General features: G+C 51.9%; 2 protein-coding genes across 2 annotated transcripts in view; one reads left to right on the top strand and one right to left on the bottom strand.

Annotated features, from left to right (window-relative positions):
• MRPS18A (mitochondrial ribosomal protein S18A) overlaps window positions 1-14,434 on the top strand; it is an 18,301-nt gene extending 3,867 nt beyond the window's left edge. The window contains exons 2-6 of the mRNA XM_006776390.2: window positions 5,380-5,411; window positions 7,788-7,895; window positions 10,747-10,870; window positions 11,058-11,127; window positions 14,033-14,434. Of these exons, the coding sequence (XP_006776453.1) occupies window positions 5,380-5,411; window positions 7,788-7,895; window positions 10,747-10,870; window positions 11,058-11,127; window positions 14,033-14,180 (482 nt within the window). The 3' untranslated portion in view covers window positions 14,181-14,434. The remainder of the gene's footprint in view (window positions 1-5,379; window positions 5,412-7,787; window positions 7,896-10,746; window positions 10,871-11,057; window positions 11,128-14,032) is intronic.
• A 428-nt stretch (window positions 14,435-14,862) lies between these two features.
• RSPH9 (radial spoke head 9 homolog (Chlamydomonas)) overlaps window positions 14,863-18,274 on the bottom strand; it is a 17,131-nt gene continuing 13,719 nt past the window's right edge. Inside the window, exon 5 of the mRNA XM_006776391.2 lies at window positions 14,863-15,076. Within this exon, the coding sequence (XP_006776454.1) occupies window positions 14,916-15,076 (161 nt within the window). The 3' untranslated portion in view covers window positions 14,863-14,915. The remainder of the gene's footprint in view (window positions 15,077-18,274) is intronic.

Genomic DNA, 18,274 nt, shown 5'->3' with positions numbered 1-18,274 from the left:
AGTCTGTTTTACTATGGTTGCAAAGATCAAAAAATTTTTATATGTGACACGGCACCAGAGTTAAGTTAGGGTTTTTCAAAATGCTGACATGGCGAGCTCAAAAGGTTCGCCGTCACTGATGTAGGAGATCCGTCTGCCACCAGAACTACAATTTCCAGCATTCCTGGTGCTCCCTGCACTGTGGACTTCCGCTTCTGGTCCTGGGGCTGCCACCAAAACTACTATTCCCAGAATTCCTGGTGCTCCCCACGATCTTGATTTTCCCTTCCTGCTCTGTCTCTGTCCCATGGCCTCCCACTCTGCCAAGTCCTCCAAGGCGCCAGCTCTCCCTCTCTGCTCTCCGTCTGGCGGCTTGGGGAGCCACGTTCCACAAGCCACTCCACTCTCCACTAGCTCTCCTGCTCTGCTCTCCGCCTGGCGCCTGTGTATGCAAATTAACCTGCCATCTTTGTCGGGTTAATTTGCATGCTTGCTCCTGATTGGCCGGTGGTTGTAGCGGAGGGATGGTCTATTTACATGTTTCTCTTTTATTAGATAGGATTATAATGATCTATCAGACACCTTGATCAGAAAGTGTTGAAATGAGTAAAGTCTGAAGGGAATTTTCTTCATCTTTTCCAGTTAGCTATAGCATTTCAGACAAGGCAGCCCTATAGCCGAAAGCTTTGAGAGGAGTGAGCGAGGTGAGCTTTATAGAATTGCAGCAATAAGACTCATACTGAAGCATAGTGCAGAGGGACATTCCCTCAGGGGTCCAAGGGAAAAGTGGGAGATGATGAGAGAATCAGAACATTTCCATGGTGGAATGAAAGATGAACAGAAGAGAGTGGTGCTTGAGAGAGGAGGGAGTTTGAGAAAAGTAGTTAATGACCAGAAGTGCAGACACACATCTCAAACGTGCACTTTACTCCTGACCCTCTAAGACTCTCATTGCCACCTCTTAGCCATCCTGCCATTCAGCTACTCCATTCCCTCATACTGTTTGGGACTCGGTTTCCATGGACCTTTCCAAGAAGGACCTTGGTCTCTGGCACTTTCTGTAGCAGCGCCTCCACCCCTCGTCATTCATCTGTCCTCACTTCCTCCTTTACTTAAACAGTTGGGCTGTTCACTGTCTGTGTTTATGTGGCCATCAAGGTCTTTCTGTGCTCACTGCAGTCTCACCGCAATGCTGTTTGCTCTGGACTGTTACAATTCAGTTATCTTGGACTCCGTCCTAGACGAGTATTTACTGAAGCACTCAAAGGACCTCTTTACGAGGCATGGACTTTATTATAGTGAAGTTCCCATACTTGGTTTAGTTCCCTTTTCTCCCCTAGGGCAAAGACTGTCTTCCTAGTCTGTTGTAACTCCACAATAGGTGGAGCTGGCTGTACCTCCACGGGTGCTCAGCAAATGTGTTGCCTTCCGTGGGACAGATTTGATTTGTATGAGAAGTGCCAGAATCTTTGAAGATTTTGGCCCTTGATTCTAGTTTAGAAAACGGCTTCATTTCTTTCCTGAGTTTACTTGATATAACCATTTCTCAGAACACGATGGTGATTCCATCATTTTCTAAACAAGTTTTCTGTTAGTGCCTAAATCTCTTAGTCCAGCTTTTCTTAGCCACCCCCACTTCTCTTAAATGGAGAGGCGGCCAGGGACAAAATGGATCTCAGGTTTTGTTTGGTTTTGACATGTTTTTGTATGCACACTGAAAATCAATACTATTTTGATTCCTATCTCCTGTTTTGAGAGGCTTAAAATCTATCAGAGCCTCTTCAGGCTCCAGCCAGGCCTTCGGCCCTAGCACTGAGACACTGCACTGATTAATCTCAATCTCATGTGAATTCTCAGGTCATTCCTTCTGGTTTCACAAATTATCTCTATTAGATAAGCATCTGCCTAATGTTTTACCCACTGGCTTATAGTGAGATGATTCACTGGCTCAGAGTTGCTGTGTGGGGAGCTTGTGAACAGTGGAGCTTGCCATGGTCTTTGATCTCTTTTCCAGGGGCCAGTGGGATGACTTCAGGGTTTGGTTCTTTGCCGGGAGTGATGTGTGTTTTGTTAGACTTGTTTACCTCATGATTAGGACTCAAGTGCCTCCATGGAGAAGGGAACCACATGTTTATCTGTTTCAGGGCATTGTTCTAGTGCTGACTCAAGTGGTATCAGAATGGTTCTCCTTTTGTTTCTGATCTTAATTCTTAAAAACTTTCCTCCTACTATTGTTGCTCTAAGTTGGTCACCCTCCATCCTACTTAGTTTTTTACAGATGTGCAATGTTTCTGGGGTGCCTAGAAGCCCTACTGGGCTGGAGCTGTGCCCTTCTTCTGCGCCCCCGTGTTTATAGGTTGACACATTACAGTGACGGTCCCTTTGCAACTGTGCTGGCCTCCAGACTGAGCACCAGGTTGAGTCTCACCCACATCCCGTTTAGGCTGGTCTCTGTTCTGAACAAGTGGATCCGTGTGTGGGGTGACGCATTTCCTTTTGCAGGGAGAAACCTAGTTTGTCTTTGTGAATTGATTGGTAACTACAATGTTTGGGAGAAAGCCTCGGGGCCTTTCTTCCATTGTTACAACTTTGTGTGTTTGGAGTTGGAAATGGAAGGGCTCTCTCAGATTGGTTATTTAGAAGTAATGAGTCTTTATGAATAGTTGTGCCCAGAAACAAATGGGAAGCAATTCCAGGCAGTCTGTGTCCAATTAGGTGTCAGTCACAGAGCTCAGCGATCACAGATGCTGCTGTGGGACTCTGGTTGGGTTAGAATTGCCTCACTTTTTTTCCTTAGACGTATTCTCTTTTATTGTTTATTTTTTATTGCAAAAACGGTACACATTTATTTTAGAAACTTTAGAAAATACAGATAGGCATAAAGAAGAAACTAAAATCACCTACTACCAGCACTGAGAGAAAATCAATATTACTATTTGTATATTTAGCTTCAGGGGTCTGCGAGCCTATTAAAATTCATGTTTAATTGTATGTGTGCTAAGGAGAGATCTATAACTTTGCCCAGATTGTCAAAGTTAAGAACCTTAGGCTCTTTTTCATCTGCAATCTTGCCTTGGCTAGAACTGAGTAAAACTAATTGTGGTGGCCACGCTGCTGTTAACATGTGATTTTAGTATGTGTGGAGACAGTTTGGAGTTATGTGGGCCCAAGTTTCCTATTACAGTAATTAGCAGTCAGAAGGGACCATGACGAATATCTTACTCCCTGAGAGCTAGTACACATTAATTGAGCATCTGTGTGGAACTGTGTGCCAGTTCCTATGCTAACAGCTATGGCTCTCTCTTTCTAAAGAAATGGGGGAACAAGCAAAGATCTCCAAGAACTTTCTATTTGATTATATTTGCCAAATGTGGGCCTTTAGCTTGGTTCTTCCTTTGCATATTGTTGAAGTTGTCATTCAGCATCTTAGTCAGAAACATGTACAGCCTGACAGGTGTGTGTGACTTACTGTCTTTCCCTCAGGTTCTCTGTTGACTGCCAGACCTAGAGGCAAAGAGCTGTGGGAGTCCCTTTCAGTTTGGAATTGCAGTATCTGCGGGCCCCTAATGTCCACCTCTTTTTTTATTATTGACTAGGGGCCCAGTGCACGAATCCATGCACCTTGACAGGAACTGTGGGCCGCGAGGGTACAGTGGGCACAGGGGCGGGCTGGGCCCATCCTCCGCACACACACCCCCGCCCCCAGGCCCCTGCTATCTCAGCCCTGGTCCCCTGTCTGCCGGCAGCCCTGCTGCCACTACCACTGCTCCCATGTGCTGACGGAGCCAGCTCCGCATGCGTCCGCTGATGGCGTGGAGCGATTGGGGCCAGCACCAGCAGCAGGTGCAGGTGGGGCTGGCACCATCAGTAGGTGTGAGCAGTGGCTGCTGCCCTGATCACCCCTCAGGAGTAGGGGGAGGTGGAGAAGCCCTCAGGGACGATCGGGGCCGGCAGCCACCACTCACACTCGCTGATGGTACCAAGCAATATGGACCAGCACCAGGCGCCAGCAGCGGGTGCGAGCGGCGGCTCTGGCACTGGCTGCGGATGCGAACAGGGCCGGTGCCAGCAGCGGGTGTGAGCAGCAAGTATGAGCAGCGGTTGCCAGCCCTGATCGCCCCTCAGAAGCAGGGGAAGGTGGAGAAGCCCTGAGGGGCGTTCGGGGCAGGCAGCTGCCGCTCACTCCCGCTGACAGCGCCAAGCAATCGGGGCCGGCGCCAGGCGCCAGCAGCGGGTGCGAGCATTGGGCGGGACTACGGCACGTGGGAGCAAAGAATTTTCAGTATCCACCAGAGGCTCGCTCCAGTGACAGCGACCGGTGCCCCACCTTGGTCTGGTGCCCCCCGCTCACCTGCTCCACCATCCTGCCGCTGCCAATGCCATGTTTCTCATTCTGGTGCCTGCTGCTGACACCTGCCATGTTCCATGCACGCCCCCTCATGGTCAGCGCACGTCATAGTGACCAGTTATTTGGTTGTCCCACCTTTTGGTCTATTTGCATATTGGCCTTTTATTATATAGGATTTTTAGAGAGAGAGAAAGGGAGGGAGGGAGAAACATCAACATGAGAGCAAAACATCTGTTGGCTCTCTCCTCCTCACCCCCTATCAGAGATGAGTCCACAACCCCAGGTGTGTGCCCTGACTGAGAATCAACTGGCAATCGAAATGCACCTGGCAACACCCAGCCAACTAAGCCACACCAGCCAGGGCACTCCCACCTCTTTTATCACACCTCTCCAGTAGATAACAAAATGCAACCCTGCAGGAGGAGTGGAGAAAAGAAAAGGATTTAACTAACACAGTTGTCCTCATATAGTTTTAACACAAGGTTCTCAGAATGAATTTTAGGAGTGAACTTGTCTCATTGCTTATCTACCCAGGGCCATTGGAGCTGTGTTAGTTCAGTGCTGTATCTTAGATTGTAAACTAATCAAGGTCAGAAATTATGTTTGTCTGATTCTCTTAGTAAAAGGACACATGCAGTGGGTACTTTTGAAGGTCTTTTGCATGCTTCTGCCGCCACCACCACCACCACACACACACACACACACACACACTCTTAGGTCATTATTGCTAGCCATAGTAGGACAGGATGTTGCCAATTTCCTTAGATAGCACCAAGATGAATCTTGGCTTAGAAAGGCAAAAACAGTGTGGAGACTCTTAATCCCAGAGAGATGATATTACTTGGGCATCTGGGCTTGCCCCCACCCAGACTCAAGGGCATAGAGCCTTGGCACTTGGAGGTGAACCCTGCAACGCTTTCTCTTCGAGGTGGGGACTGTGGGAGAGTGCAGATTGAAGGCTCTATTTTTCTGCTGTAGAATTCGAGCTATTATTTGAAACTCCCTGTTTCTTATTAAATGGTTGACCTAATTTTTCCCCTTTATCTCTATAGTGGTGGAGATCCAAAAAGGGAAGACAACTATAGTAAGTATCATCAAGTTGGCCATTTATAACCTCTTTAACACTTGGAGCTGCCTGGCTGCTCCTCTGAGGGAGGGGAGGAGGGAGGTCCAAACTGGACTCCTAGCTCCAGGATCAGCTCCCTCTGTGACCATAAATCTCACAGTCTACTATTTTTCAAGCTGTGTGCTCTAGTGTGGTTAATCAGGAACAGTCACTTGTACCTGGATTAAAGCATCTGTTATTTGATTAAAATAGCCATGTGGATGACAAGATCTCAGAGGTCTTTACTGATATGTTCTTGGGAGGGTGATAAATTAATTTTCCAAAGGGGAAACTAAGGCAATGGCAGGACTAAAGAGCCAGAATAAGTTGATCCAGGGCCAGGATCCTGGATCTCCGCTCCTTTCCTTTCTGCCCAGAATGACTAAGCTACTCCTTAAGTGATGCAGTTAAAAGGTGACACTCTCTGGACCCTGGCTACTAGCTAGCACCCTGACTTGTCTGTTGGTAAAAAAGCTGGAATGACTTGATCCATCCACTCCCCCTTTCCCTTATTGGGCCCATCTCACCTCCCTTCCTCCAGGAGTCATGGGGCCTAGATTATCCTATAATCCCTAAAAGACAGCGTTGTTTTCACATGGCTTTCCATGCCTCCAAGAAATCCGCAGCCACTCCACAGAGCTCCTAGAAGCCTGTATAGCTTCCATGTCAACCAGGGATTTAACCCTTCTGGCAGCCAGCCAAGCAGTCTTATCCCCAGATCAAGGTTTTCGGGTTCCCTTTTTGGGTCTTCCCCAGAATGCTCCCTCAGCTTTTGCATTCCTTAACCTCAAAATAGTTCTTTTGAGGGGGCCCCCACCCCCTGAGGGCACCTTGTTTATTTCCTTATTCAAAGCTGAAACAAGCATTTAGCCTGTGAACTCCTTGCTGTTGGAGAGAAAACACATCTGGCTTCTGAGTGTGAAGACTGTGTTTCACGTGGGGCATGAATTCACTATTTGTAGAATGAACATGGAGACATGGTGGCATTAGGAGAAACTTGGGGGAGGGAGTCCATCCATGGCTGGAGAGGCGCTGCCTTGGCTGATGGTATTTATTGCTCACTCTCTGGGGTCTCACTTTCTTCATCTATAAAGTAAGATCATGATGCCTCCCTCCCTAGGCTGTGGGGGTTAAATGAGATGATACGTGTGAACCATGATTAGCACAAAACCAGGCATATAATGAGGAATCAATGAATGCTAGCTCTTCCCCCACAGATCACCTTACCCCCTCTCAAGCCTACTCACACCTATATATTTTCCGTAGCACATTTCTCTGTTTCTGGCCTTGGCCGAAAGGTAGGTAGCAGTGCCCTGCACAACCAGGCATTGCTTCCAGCTCCTCTCCTGTTTGCCAGTTCTGCCTCAGGAGACAGTGTTGCTTCCGTTCCAAAGCCTCTGAGCCCTGTCCCAGCCTCGCTCTCCTAATCCATGGCGTCAGTCAGCAAGGCTTTCTAAACTCCCGTTGCCATTGGAGCTGACTCCCACATCAGTGGTCCGTTGCACTTAGTAATTCCAAGGCTGTGTCACAGGATCCAACAGCCACAGCAGAGGTCATTTTGCACGTGGCCTCAGCATGGTTGAAAAGGTGGCATCCAAAATAATGGAAGCGAGGAGGAAGACGGGAATGTATTCTCCCAACCGTGTTTTTAAAAGAGGAGAGAAGCAGCAGGAGTGCACATGGATATCTGCTCGTCCAGGCACTGCTGGCTGGCGTCCTAGGCTGGCCAGTGCTTTGTTGGGAGGGCTGTCCTGTGCATTGCAGGATGGTTAGCTTCCCTGCTAGCTGCCAATAGCACCCCAGCCCCCAGTTGTGACGGTCGATTAAAAATGCCTCAGACGTTATCCAGCGTCCCATGGGGAAGAGTGGACAGAATCATGGCAGGCCAAGCACCACTGGCACAGACTTCGCTCTGTGAGATAAAGCTGAAGCTGCCGCTTCCTCAGAAGGCTAGGTGGATGGGAGGGAGACTTCCTGTGGACGCTACATCCCTGCGCAGTTTGAAACTTTTTACCATGTGCATTTCTTACTTCTTCCCAAAGGTGGTTTTTGTTTTTGTGAGGAAGGAAAGGTAGCGTTCAGCTGATACAGCAAACCTCTCCCTCTTGCCACCAGCATTAAGTGCAGTTTCCACTGCCCTTAAGGCCACCAAGTCACTTCTCTGTGGACACTGCAGGGCCCAATATATAGCCACTGCAAAACCACCACCCTAGGTCCAGCCAAGACCTATTACCTGTTCCCACAAAACTCCCAGAGATGAAGTTACACCAGCAGTCCCACCAGATTGGAGCGTTGCTCAAGGATTAGTGACCGCACGGCCCTCTCCCTCACTGGCTTGCTTTCTCTGCCTCCTAGATCGAAGGCCGTATCACAGAGACTCCCCGGGAAAGTCCAAATCCCCCTAACCCCTCTGGCCAGTGCCCCATCTGCCGGTGGAACCTGAAGCACAAGTATGGCTATGAGGTGAGTGTGCAAAGACACGGGGCTCTGCATGTGATAGAGGTCATATTCCCTGGTTAACAAGCAGCATCCCCGCCCCCAGCCCTTCCCCCATGGCCACTGCTGCATCCCATGGAGCCACCAGAGACAAGCATTTTGTCCAGTGGCTCTCAGCCCTGCTGCACATTAGAATTACAGGAAAGCTTTAAAAAATGTTCAGGCCCTACCCCCAGACATCGATTCAGTTGGTCTGGGGTAAAGCCTGGCCATCATTATTTTTTAAAACTCCCCAGGTGATGATTCTCGTGTGCAGCCAGGGTTGAGAATCATTTAGTTCATTGTCTGGTTGCGTGTGAATCAGACCACCAGAGCCCTGTACCCCAGTCTTACAGGGTTATGTTCCCAAGAGGGTGGAATCAGGATCTGAGTCTGGCTTTCTTTTATAATGAGAGGCTATTTGGAAAGACCTCACTGTGATCTGGAGACACGTTATTGTCTCTGTGTTGGAGCTACAGAGACCCCTGTTTGCTCCAGCTCTTCTACCTCTTCATCTGTTTCCACAGGATGATGACAGTGAATACTAAGCACCTTGCATTGAGCACACGCTCTGCATCAGGCACTGTTGTAAGCATTTACACATCTTCATTCACTTAGTTTTCACAATATCCCTGTGAAGTAGGTACTTTTTTCATCCTGGTTTTACAGGTAAGGAAATTTGAGGCAGGGAAAAGTTAATGAACTTGCCTCAGGTCACCCAGCTAATTATCAGACTCTGGAGATACAAACCCCACTAGGATCCCAGCTATTACTCTGCATTCTCTAGCAACGGGGAGGGCCTGGGGAAGAGGACAGGACCCTGGAGAAATTCACACTTGTCCCTGTTGGTGGCATTAAGCACCCTATTTTTAGGTTTCAGGTGGTTCAGGCTCTGGGCCAATTTGACCTGCCCGTTGTCGCTGTGCCCCTCTGTGGGATGGGATGACTAAGGGCAGCGATCCCCGGTCAGGTGGTAAGAGCAGTAGAGGCCACATGCCCATGGGATCTGAACAGAATGACCCAACTAATCTCCCAGGCTGGGAGCCTTGGCCTTAGGCCACCAGGGGTGGGGAGGGGGTGTTCTTTCACTCTGCCCTGGGCCTTGCTGCTGATGGCCGCCTGGAGTAATAGGAAGCTTGCAGGCCACGGGGCAATATTCACAGCTTCTTGTTACATGGAAGCTGGTGAGGATGTGGCCACACTTGGAATCCCAACTGAAGATGGGGAGGTGAACCTGCCTGACCACCATGGGGCACTCTTCCTACCAGCCGTTTCCAGGAAATAGACTTGGCTCTGTTTACCCAGCCGAAGAAATCCAATCCCCTCCGAGGTAAAGGCTAAAGTTGTTTTCCTTTTACCCCTTTCCACTCAGGACACCGTTAGCCTGAGCTGCACAAAGCTGTTAACTTCCTTGGCAATGGGGGAGGCTAGGGCAGTGAGCCCAGTTTATTAGCCCTGGATAATCCAATCCAAGTTCTTTTCATCAGATTCGGAAGATTACAGGGGTGGGAATTGGGGGGTCTGGGTCCCTCAGGAGCTGTCCAGTGATTAAAACAAATCTGCGGTTATACAGCGAGGCGCCTGCCAGGGCAGCAAGTCAGTTTGTGGACATGATTGCTAAGACGGGTATGCCAGGCTCCTGGAGGAGGGGGGGGCGAGGAGGGGAGGTGGTGGCTTTTATTTAACCCCCTCAACTATCCTGTGAGAGTTGGGGGTAAGAAATGGTCTCTTGTCTTGATTTTGGCTCTGTTTATCCTTGTTCCCTTGACTCTTCAAAGCAGCCGATGGTCCAAAGGAAGCCTGAGCGTCCATTCACATCTGGTCACTGGGGCTTAGAAGATGGGGGGTTTAACTTCACAGCCTTGGTCCCTTCTTCAGTGTGTTCCTGACTAGCACTTCAGAGGGAATGGCACAAGGTGGAGGGACTGTCTGCATGTATTCTGGCCTGTGGCACAAAGGCTTTGTGGGCAGAAAGAGAAGATGTTCTCCTTGTATGGAAATACATGGCATACCCTCTACCTGGGAGAATAACAGACCTTTTGTCACCAGGAAAGATACTGCAGGTGAAGGAAAGATTGTTAACACTTCTCAAAGAGTTTCTATTCTCTATCAAAAGATGATCTTGCCCTAACCAGTTTGGCTTGGTGGATAGAGCATCAGCCTGCGGTCTGGGGGGTCCCGGGATCGATTCCGGTCAAGAGCATGTGCCTTGGTTGCAGGCACAACCCCGGTGGGGAGTGTGCAGGAGGCAGCTGATCGATGTATCTCTCTCATCAATGTTTCTAGCTCTCTATCCCTCTCCCTTCCTCTCTGTAAAAAACCAATAAAATATATTTTTTTAAAAAAAGATTATCTTATCGAGGAGCTAAAAGCTCTTGGGATTGCCAGTGGGGTCAGAAAATCTTATTAAGTTGGGATTTAGCCCGGCTGGTGTTGCTCAGTGGTTGAGCGTCGACCTATGAACCAGAAGATCACGGTTCAATTCCCGGTCAGAGCATATGCCCAGGTTGCGGGCTTTATTCCTCAGTGTGGGGTATACAGGAAGTAGCCAATCAATTACTCCCTCTCCCTTCTTCTTTGAAATCAATTTTAAAATATTTTTAAAGAAATAAATTTGGGGAGGGGAAACAGTTGGATTTAACTTTTGTAAGGGAGAAGGTAGTAGACCAGTGTGCAAAGCTCTGTGTGGAGGAAGTAGTCTCAGGTCAGTGCCCAATAGAGACCTCAACCTCTTGGAGAGCCAGAGTCAATAGCCTCCCTTATAAGTCACGTGGCCTGGCTTCCCAGCATCAAAACTACACCCCGGTGACCCTCACCTCCTATTTTCTGTTTCTTCTAGGATGTTCTGCTGCTCAGTCAGTTCATCCGGCCTCACGGAGGCATGCTGCCTCGAAAGATCACAGGCCTGTGCAAGGAAGAGCACCGCAAGATTGAGGAGTGTGTGAAGATGGCCCACCGAGCAGGTAGGATTCCCCTTGGGGCTGTAGGCGCCACACCCCCATCCCCCCACCAGCTGCCCCATGTTGTAGCCCCTTCTGGAAGAGTCTTCATTATAATCCCCTCAGTGCCAACCTTCCACCCCCTTGGCTTTCCCTGTGGCCCCCAAGAACTGCAGAGACCATCTCCTTATATGCTCTTCCCTCCACTCAGGTCTGTTGCCAAATCACAGGCCTCTGCTTCCTGAAGGATTTGTTCCAAAAAAGAAACCTCAACTCAACCGGTAAGCACACTAGGGTGTCAACACCCTGAGCATTCTGCAGGCCCCAGTTCTCACTGTGTTCTGCCGAGAAAGCCAGTTTTTGGAGCTCATCCCACAGCCCAGGAAAGCGAGAGTGTTCTTTGGCTGTCCCTCCAGCTTGAGCACCCACCCCCATTGGTCCCACCGAGGCTGCAGTTGACGGTGCACATGTTCTATCACCCTCCCCTGCTGCCCTCAGCCCTCTTTCCTCTTCCCTCCCTAATAGGGCACTTAGCACAGAGGCAAGGAGCGTAAGGAGGTTTGCTGGTTGGGCATTAGAATGTGCTAATCCCCTGTTTATGACATCATACTAGGTTGCTATGGGAATGTCAGAGCACTTCTTGTAGTATCCCAGCATTTGGGTTTATTAAAGGGCAAAATGAGGCTTTAAAAATGGGAAGGCCCTCTGGGTGGGATCACTTTATATAGCTGCAAGTCATACACTGCAAAACTTGAAGGCAGTATCCACATAGACTAGATTGTGAATGGCGCTTCCTAAAATTGTATACTTAACCTGCCCAGCTGCACATGCTGACCCAGGAGGTCCTGAGGTTTTAGAGAAGAGGAAGGCCCCTAGATCCTTAATCAATCAGCCTTTCATCCTAAGCAGGGTGGCACCCTCTCGTGTAGGAGCAGACCTGTCTAACGCTGTCATCCTGTTCTGTGTTCCTTCCCTTCCCCCATATCTGTTATTGCCACACTCTCATACTCCTAGATCTGTAATACCCCCTTATTGAGAGTAGAGCCAGGTCTGTAAAACTGATTTTGGTATTTATTCTTGTTCTCCTCTATCAATGGTTCCTCCCTCTTTCAACCTGTCCAGCTGCCACTGGACTTGACCAAAGATGGTTGAAGCAAAGCAAGACTTAACCCACCCCCTAGCAAACCTCCTAGTCTGATCCCTAACAGAACCCAGGCACGAGGGTAGGAGTTTAGGCAAATACCAGCCACAAATTGCTGGGGTGGCAGTGCAGGGCCAGAGCTGGGTCTTCATTGATGCCTCACCACCACCCTGGCCCCATGCGTATCTCCACCTGCCTTTCCCACATGGTTAGCTGGGCTATCTGCCCGCAGTCCTGGGGATCAGGACCTAGTAACCGCTTTCTGTCTTTCCCAAATATGCTATGGACCATTTGGGGGTTGAGCCTCCCCCCACCCCCCGACTTAGCAGCAGGCCTAAGGACACAATCCATCCTGCCCTCAGGCCTTTGAAGTGAGGCCAGGCTCCCTCCCATATATCCGGTGTCCTTTAACGTGACACAGGATTGATGATGTGTGGGGGCTCTTGGGTTGCAAAAGGCCACAGTGGGGGAGTGAGAGGGGGAGTGAGAGTCCTGGCTGCGATGGAGGTTGATTCCCTTGCGAGGGACTTTATGATTCTGTCCAGAGGCCCTTGGGCTTTGGGCTCAGGGGAGCCACACTTCTTCCTCTGCCCCTGCAGGAGTGGTAGGAAGGAGCCTTAGTTCTTCCTAGAGCTGGAATCTTCCCCAAAAGCTGCTGGAGGCCACCCAGGCACCCCTCCCCCACCAGCTGGCGGCTTCATGCGGCACAGGCATCAGGCCCAGGGCCAGCTGAAGCCCAGCTTCCTCGGGTCTCTCCAGGGCAGGGGGGACACTTCTAGGGCAGCAGTTCTGGAGAACCCGGTCAGCCTGGAGGATCTTCTGGGGTCCTGACATTCCAATGAGCACTCTTTTTGGGAAAACAGCTCCCATATCCTACCTCTTTACCCATCCCCTCTGGAAACTGGGAGATGCTAGCCCAGGGGCCTGCCAGGTGTTCCTTCCCTTACCCTTTATTCTCCTGCTGCCCCAGAACCAGCAGCCATAGGAAAAGCAGCCCCTCGGCCTGTCCACTCCTCAGAAGCTTCCCTCCCTGTTGGGGCATTGACATTGACATTGACAGTGACAGGAGACTCAGAGAAGTCCTTCCTGCCCGCCTGCCTCACACTTAGGCCAGCACCTCCCCCAGCTCTTACTCCACTCAGAGCTGTTTCATTGCACAGGGCTGAGAGCAGAAGACTTAGTTGAAATGTATAAATCAGCAATCATTTTTTTACTTTTATCTAAAAATGTTCATCCAAGTGTATTTTTTTTTTCATTAAAAAAATCTATCATTTGAGGGTTTTTTGGAGCTGGCTGTTTTGAGTCGCAGCCTAGAGTGGAGGCAGGGAGGATCCTGGCCTTTGCCATAGCTGAGCTTTTAGGATAAAGGGTGGGCCTCTCTGGACAGGATCCAAGTTTCGCTCTGAACGGAGTAAACCCCAGCCCCAGCCGACATGAGCCACTGTTCCGGGAACATCAGCGCCCTGGCCACCCCCAAAGGAGGCCAAAGGACTGGGCGGCAGCCATCTTTCCCCACCTCTCCTACTCACCCCCCTGGGCCCTCACCCTTGGCTCCCATCATGGGTTGAGTGAGGGGCAGGGGCCTACACCAGTTAGGGCTGCCCAGGGGAGCTCCCTGAAGGCTGGGGTGGCAGAAGGAGCCAAGTGAGGAAGAGGGAAGGATTCCTCCAGGCCCTTACATCAGCCTCTCCTCTCCCCATGGCTGAGGCCACAGAGGAATGATCTGCTCTCTGAGTAGCCTCTTTCTCCCCCTCCTCCCCCAGCAAATACACATAAACATTGACAACTCATAAAGATCAAGGGAGCGCGTGGCCCGGGCTGCCTGACCCTGGCCACACACGCTTACGGCAACAAGAACCCAGCCCATCTGTTTACAGCACACGCAGCGGTTGCTCCCAGGAAAAGCCCCTGCTCCTCAAGGAAGGAAAACTAGAGAAAGGGTTTGGCTGGACAGCCACAGCTTTGGCCTGAGGGGGCAGTGCCCCCTCTCCCAGCTCCAGCCCGGGCCCCCAGCCTTCAGCCACTTCTTGGTCCTCCCTCCACAGGTACCTGACCCGCTGGTCCCGCCGCTCCGTCAAGCCCATCTACAATAAAGGCCACCGCTGGAATAAGGTGCGCATGGCTGTGGGATCGCCCCTCCTGAAAGACAACGTCTGCTACTCAAGCAAGCCTTTGGTGCTGTATCATGGTTAGAACCTGGCCAAAGCTCCTGCACTCCTGCCCTTCCCACGGCTGGCCTGGCCCTTCCAACATGAAGGACACAGTGGCAGTGGGCCACCTTCAATGCCCTCCGCCTTCCAGCAGCAGTGCTGGGAGCTGGGGGCAGGCAGGGCAGTTGGGTTCTTTGGCAACTACGATGGTCTCATGGCTAGTTGCGGCCATACTCTGTGCTAGGGGACAGGAGTTTTGCTCAACGAATGTCATAAACCAGGCTCATGTTTCACCCACTGGATGTGTGCTCACTGCGTGGGGGCTTGGGCCCGTTTCCGGCCAGTTTCTGAGCAGTCACTGATCTCGTGCTGGGCTGCATAATGCAACTGAAGGGAGTTCATGGGCTGAACAGGTTCCCACCCTCTGTTTTGACAGCTGTTCGTCTGGGGCCTGGGGGCTGCAAGGAGGCGAGCTGGTCTGCCTGGCCTGTGTACAACTCCAGTGTGAGTCCAGGAGCTGCCTTCCTCAAAGGGCTTCTGGCCGTCACCTCCCACAGCCATTTCCACCCGCCATTCTCTCTCATGTTAGCACATTCCGATCCTCTGCCACTTGCTTTAGAGCTGGGTCTCCGGCTCCTTGGGCCTCTCCTCAGAGCCTGGATACCAGATGGAGGTGGAGTGTGGGGAAGCGGCAAGACAGAACAAACAGACCGAACTCACTGAAATGTGTGAAAATAATGTCGATGCTCCACATACGAAGTCCCTGGGCGGGCCCCCCCTACAGCATGAAGGGCAAGTCCATGTTCTTCTCACCAGTGCCCACATAGATGTAGCCACAGTTCTTGGTGCCCGGAGCGTGGTAGAAGGTGAGGCCTGGCCAGAGCAGGCTGCGCAGCACCACCAGGGCGTTGCCTCTCTCCATCTGGATGCTCCAGGACCCTGCGGAGGTGGGGAGGCCTGAGTGCTGTGGAGCCAGAGCTCTGCCCGGTGTGCAAGGCCCCAGCTCCCTGGGCAGCCGGGCCCGGGTGCTAAGGGTCCACTCAGAAAAGGGAAGACAGTTTAATTATCCCGGCGCTTTACTCCTCCTGATTGCCTTTCAGCCATTTCACTGTTCATTAAAACCACTTCCAGGGGAGGGCAAAGGAAATGAAAGGAGGTGAAACTCAAAAGGAGTGCATTTTGTTCCTGTCAGCACGTCTAGTTAAAGGTTGAGTGGGGGAGGAAGCTGAATCCAAAGGCAGAGGGGATCGGAGCCGGTTCGGGGAGACTTTCTCCCGGCTCTGCGAGGGGTAATCACAGTGACCTTCCGTCCTAGTGCAGTTTCCCCCACGTGCTATTCTGCTCTCTCGTACCCAGTCCCAGAAGCCTCTGCTCTGAGACAGATTAGACCTGACCAGGGGCTCACATAGAAGTTTGGCCATTTCAGGCCTGAAGCTCAGTAGCCCTCTCTGGCTGCTGGGAGCTGGTGGCGGGAGGGGACTTGGGCTACAGCTAATGAGCCTTTGTCTACCCTGGGTCCTGCCCTGGTTTTTGCTCCACAGACAGGAGCGGCCCAGCCCAGGGCTGAGTTGTGCGGCCATGAGGACTTGGCGGGAAGGACCTGATCCATCTCCAGAACCGAGGGAGGGAGCCGCTGTGTGGGAGGAAGGAGCCTGGGAAAATCGCCTCTGGATGCAGATCTGGAGCTTCTATTCCCCTGCGCACCGAGGCCCCTCCCGGGCCCAGCCGCAGCTCTGCTCCAGACCCTGCCAGAAAGGCAAATGCTTTGAAGGTTTTGGTGTTGGACCAGCCAGTGATGCGCTGAAAGCTGTGCTGAGGCCTTCATCGGCTGCCAGCTCAGCCTGGCTGCTTGGCTCCTGCTGCCCCAGCTTCCCACAGGCCTCCTCCAACCATGGCCCACCCTGGTCACTCCACACCCAGCAGCCTCGCAGTTCAGTCCCCACCCACCAGGGGCCACCCTGTATCCACGCTGACCACCAGGAACCCCTGGCCCTGAGCAGCTCAGCCCTGCTGAGGGGGCCGTCACCTGCCCAAATCCAAGCCAGGGCTTTCTGGTGCATGTAGGTCAGCTGGCCCTGGCCTGCCTAGGGAGAGGCTGCCGGGGAGCCCACCAGAGCTCTGTGCAGTGGCCTGCACCAAGGACTGCCACCCATGCAAGAGATGATGAAGTAGAAGCTACAGGGATTCCACTCCCCTAGGCCCACACAGTGCTGGCCAGACAACATCAAGAAGAGTGTCCCCCTGGGGTACCAGAGCTCTGGCTGGGGCACTGCCTAGGAAGGGGGACGGGTGCTTTCCTGGTCAGGGAAAGGGAGTATTTCCCGTGGCTCCTACAATTTTCCTCTCTGAGCACCTGCAGTCCTCCACCTCCCAGACCTGCCTAAGAGGCCTAAGGCCCTGCCTGTTGCTTTCCTAGTCAGTCATTCAGAAAACATGTCTAGGGGGTAATGGGAGTGGGCCAGGCCAGAGCAAAAGATTCCAGGGCACTGCATTCAGCCTTTGGCCAGAAGCACAGACCCCAGGAAGGTACATCCCTTAGTCACCCCCACCCAGTGCCCAGAGCATCATCTGGGGACAGTCCCTCCCTGTCGTTGCTCACAGCCATACAGTCCCCTTGAACTAAGAGCAGGCTCTGCCCACCATGGGGGGCAGCTTGCAGCTGCCTGAACCAAATGCTGCCCTGGATAAATGGGTCCTGGTGTCCTCCAGCCTAGACCACTCATCAGTTCACTATTGCCGGCATCTTTTCTTTTTCTTCTTTTTTTTGCCAGCATCTTGGCACACCCTGAGCCAGGTCTGGGTCCCAACCTTACACCAACCTGCCCACCTAGGGTTTGGCCACCTCTTTCCTTTAGCAGTTGAGGGGGCCCAGGCTTATTAGCAGGGCTCCCCGCACTCCCACTTTCAGAGAGCAAGGAGAAACGGATAGGGATGCTAGAGAAATGCAGTGACCCCACGGGGGCAGGGGAACAGCAGCGCCAAGCAGGCGGAAGGGTGCTGGCCAAGTGTGGAAGCGGCATGTGAGGGGCCAGCCAACAACACTGCCTCCCTCCCTCCCTTGCATTCCTGTCACACTCCTGTCCTCCTCTCCTTGTTCCTGGCTCAGCTGGTTGCCCAGGAAACACACAGACTCTCAACGTGCCAGGAGTCACGTAGTGTCTACCTGGGAAGCCAGGCACTTGCTTGTCACCTTCACCCACTTCTCTTATTGCTGCAAAGGCTGGGCCCAGCCAGCTGCTGCTGCCTCTGCCCCTCTGGGGTTCCAGGAGAGGCAGCCTGCTGTGGCCCTGGTGTCTCAGTTCACAGCCCAGTCTCCCCAAAGCTCCCCTCCTGCCTCCTGGCACCCACTCCGTTCTGCAAGCTGCTTTTAGAGGCTATGGTGGGGAACAAGCCGGTAACCAGGACCAGGGTCTATTGCAATCTGCAGGAGTCCTGGGTGCCCGGAGCCCCAGGCTCTCACCCACCTTGCTAGTGCGGAAACCTCAGGCGAGGGTATGCTTCTCTCAATCACATTCTCCTGCCCTCCAGGAAGAAAGGCAGCAAAGCACTGAGGTTCCGTTGACGGGGACAGTGGACCAGGCTGGGGATCGGGGCTGTCTGGGGCAGCAGGTAGCTTAAACCCCTCAAACCAGCACCATACAACTTGTCTCAGACACAAAGATAGGCATGGGGTTCCGTCTCAGAGCAGACACCACCAAGGACCACAAGGTATGGTCAAACCCCCTAGAGCAGCGGTTCTCAACCTGTGGGCCGCGACCCCTTTGGCGGTCCAACGACCCTTTCACAGGGGTCGCCTAAGACCATCCTGTATATCAGATATTTATATTACAATTCATAACAGTAGCAACATGACAGTTATGAAGTAGCAACGAAAATAATTTTATGGTTGGGTCCCAACATGAGGAACTGTATTTAAAGGGCCAGGAAGTTGAGAACCACTGCCCTAGAGGTTGTGGGGTGGGCAGGGTCCTATAGAGGTGGAAGAGTGCCCTGTCTGATTGGTACGGTCAGGACCTGGGTCAGAAGGCCGAGCACCTGTTAGCTAGTCTTCCAAGGGACTGGGTATGAGGAGCCACCTGTATACACCCCCAAGAGAAGGCTGATCGAGGGTCCCATGTTCCCCACAACTCTCCAATG

Source organism: Myotis davidii, unplaced genomic scaffold (assembly GCF_000327345.1).
Source record: "Myotis davidii unplaced genomic scaffold, ASM32734v1 scaffold167, whole genome shotgun sequence".
NCBI lineage: Eukaryota > Metazoa > Chordata > Mammalia > Chiroptera > Vespertilionidae > Myotis > Myotis davidii.
Note: the sequence above shows the minus strand (reverse complement) of the source record. Positions and strands in the feature narration are given on the sequence as shown.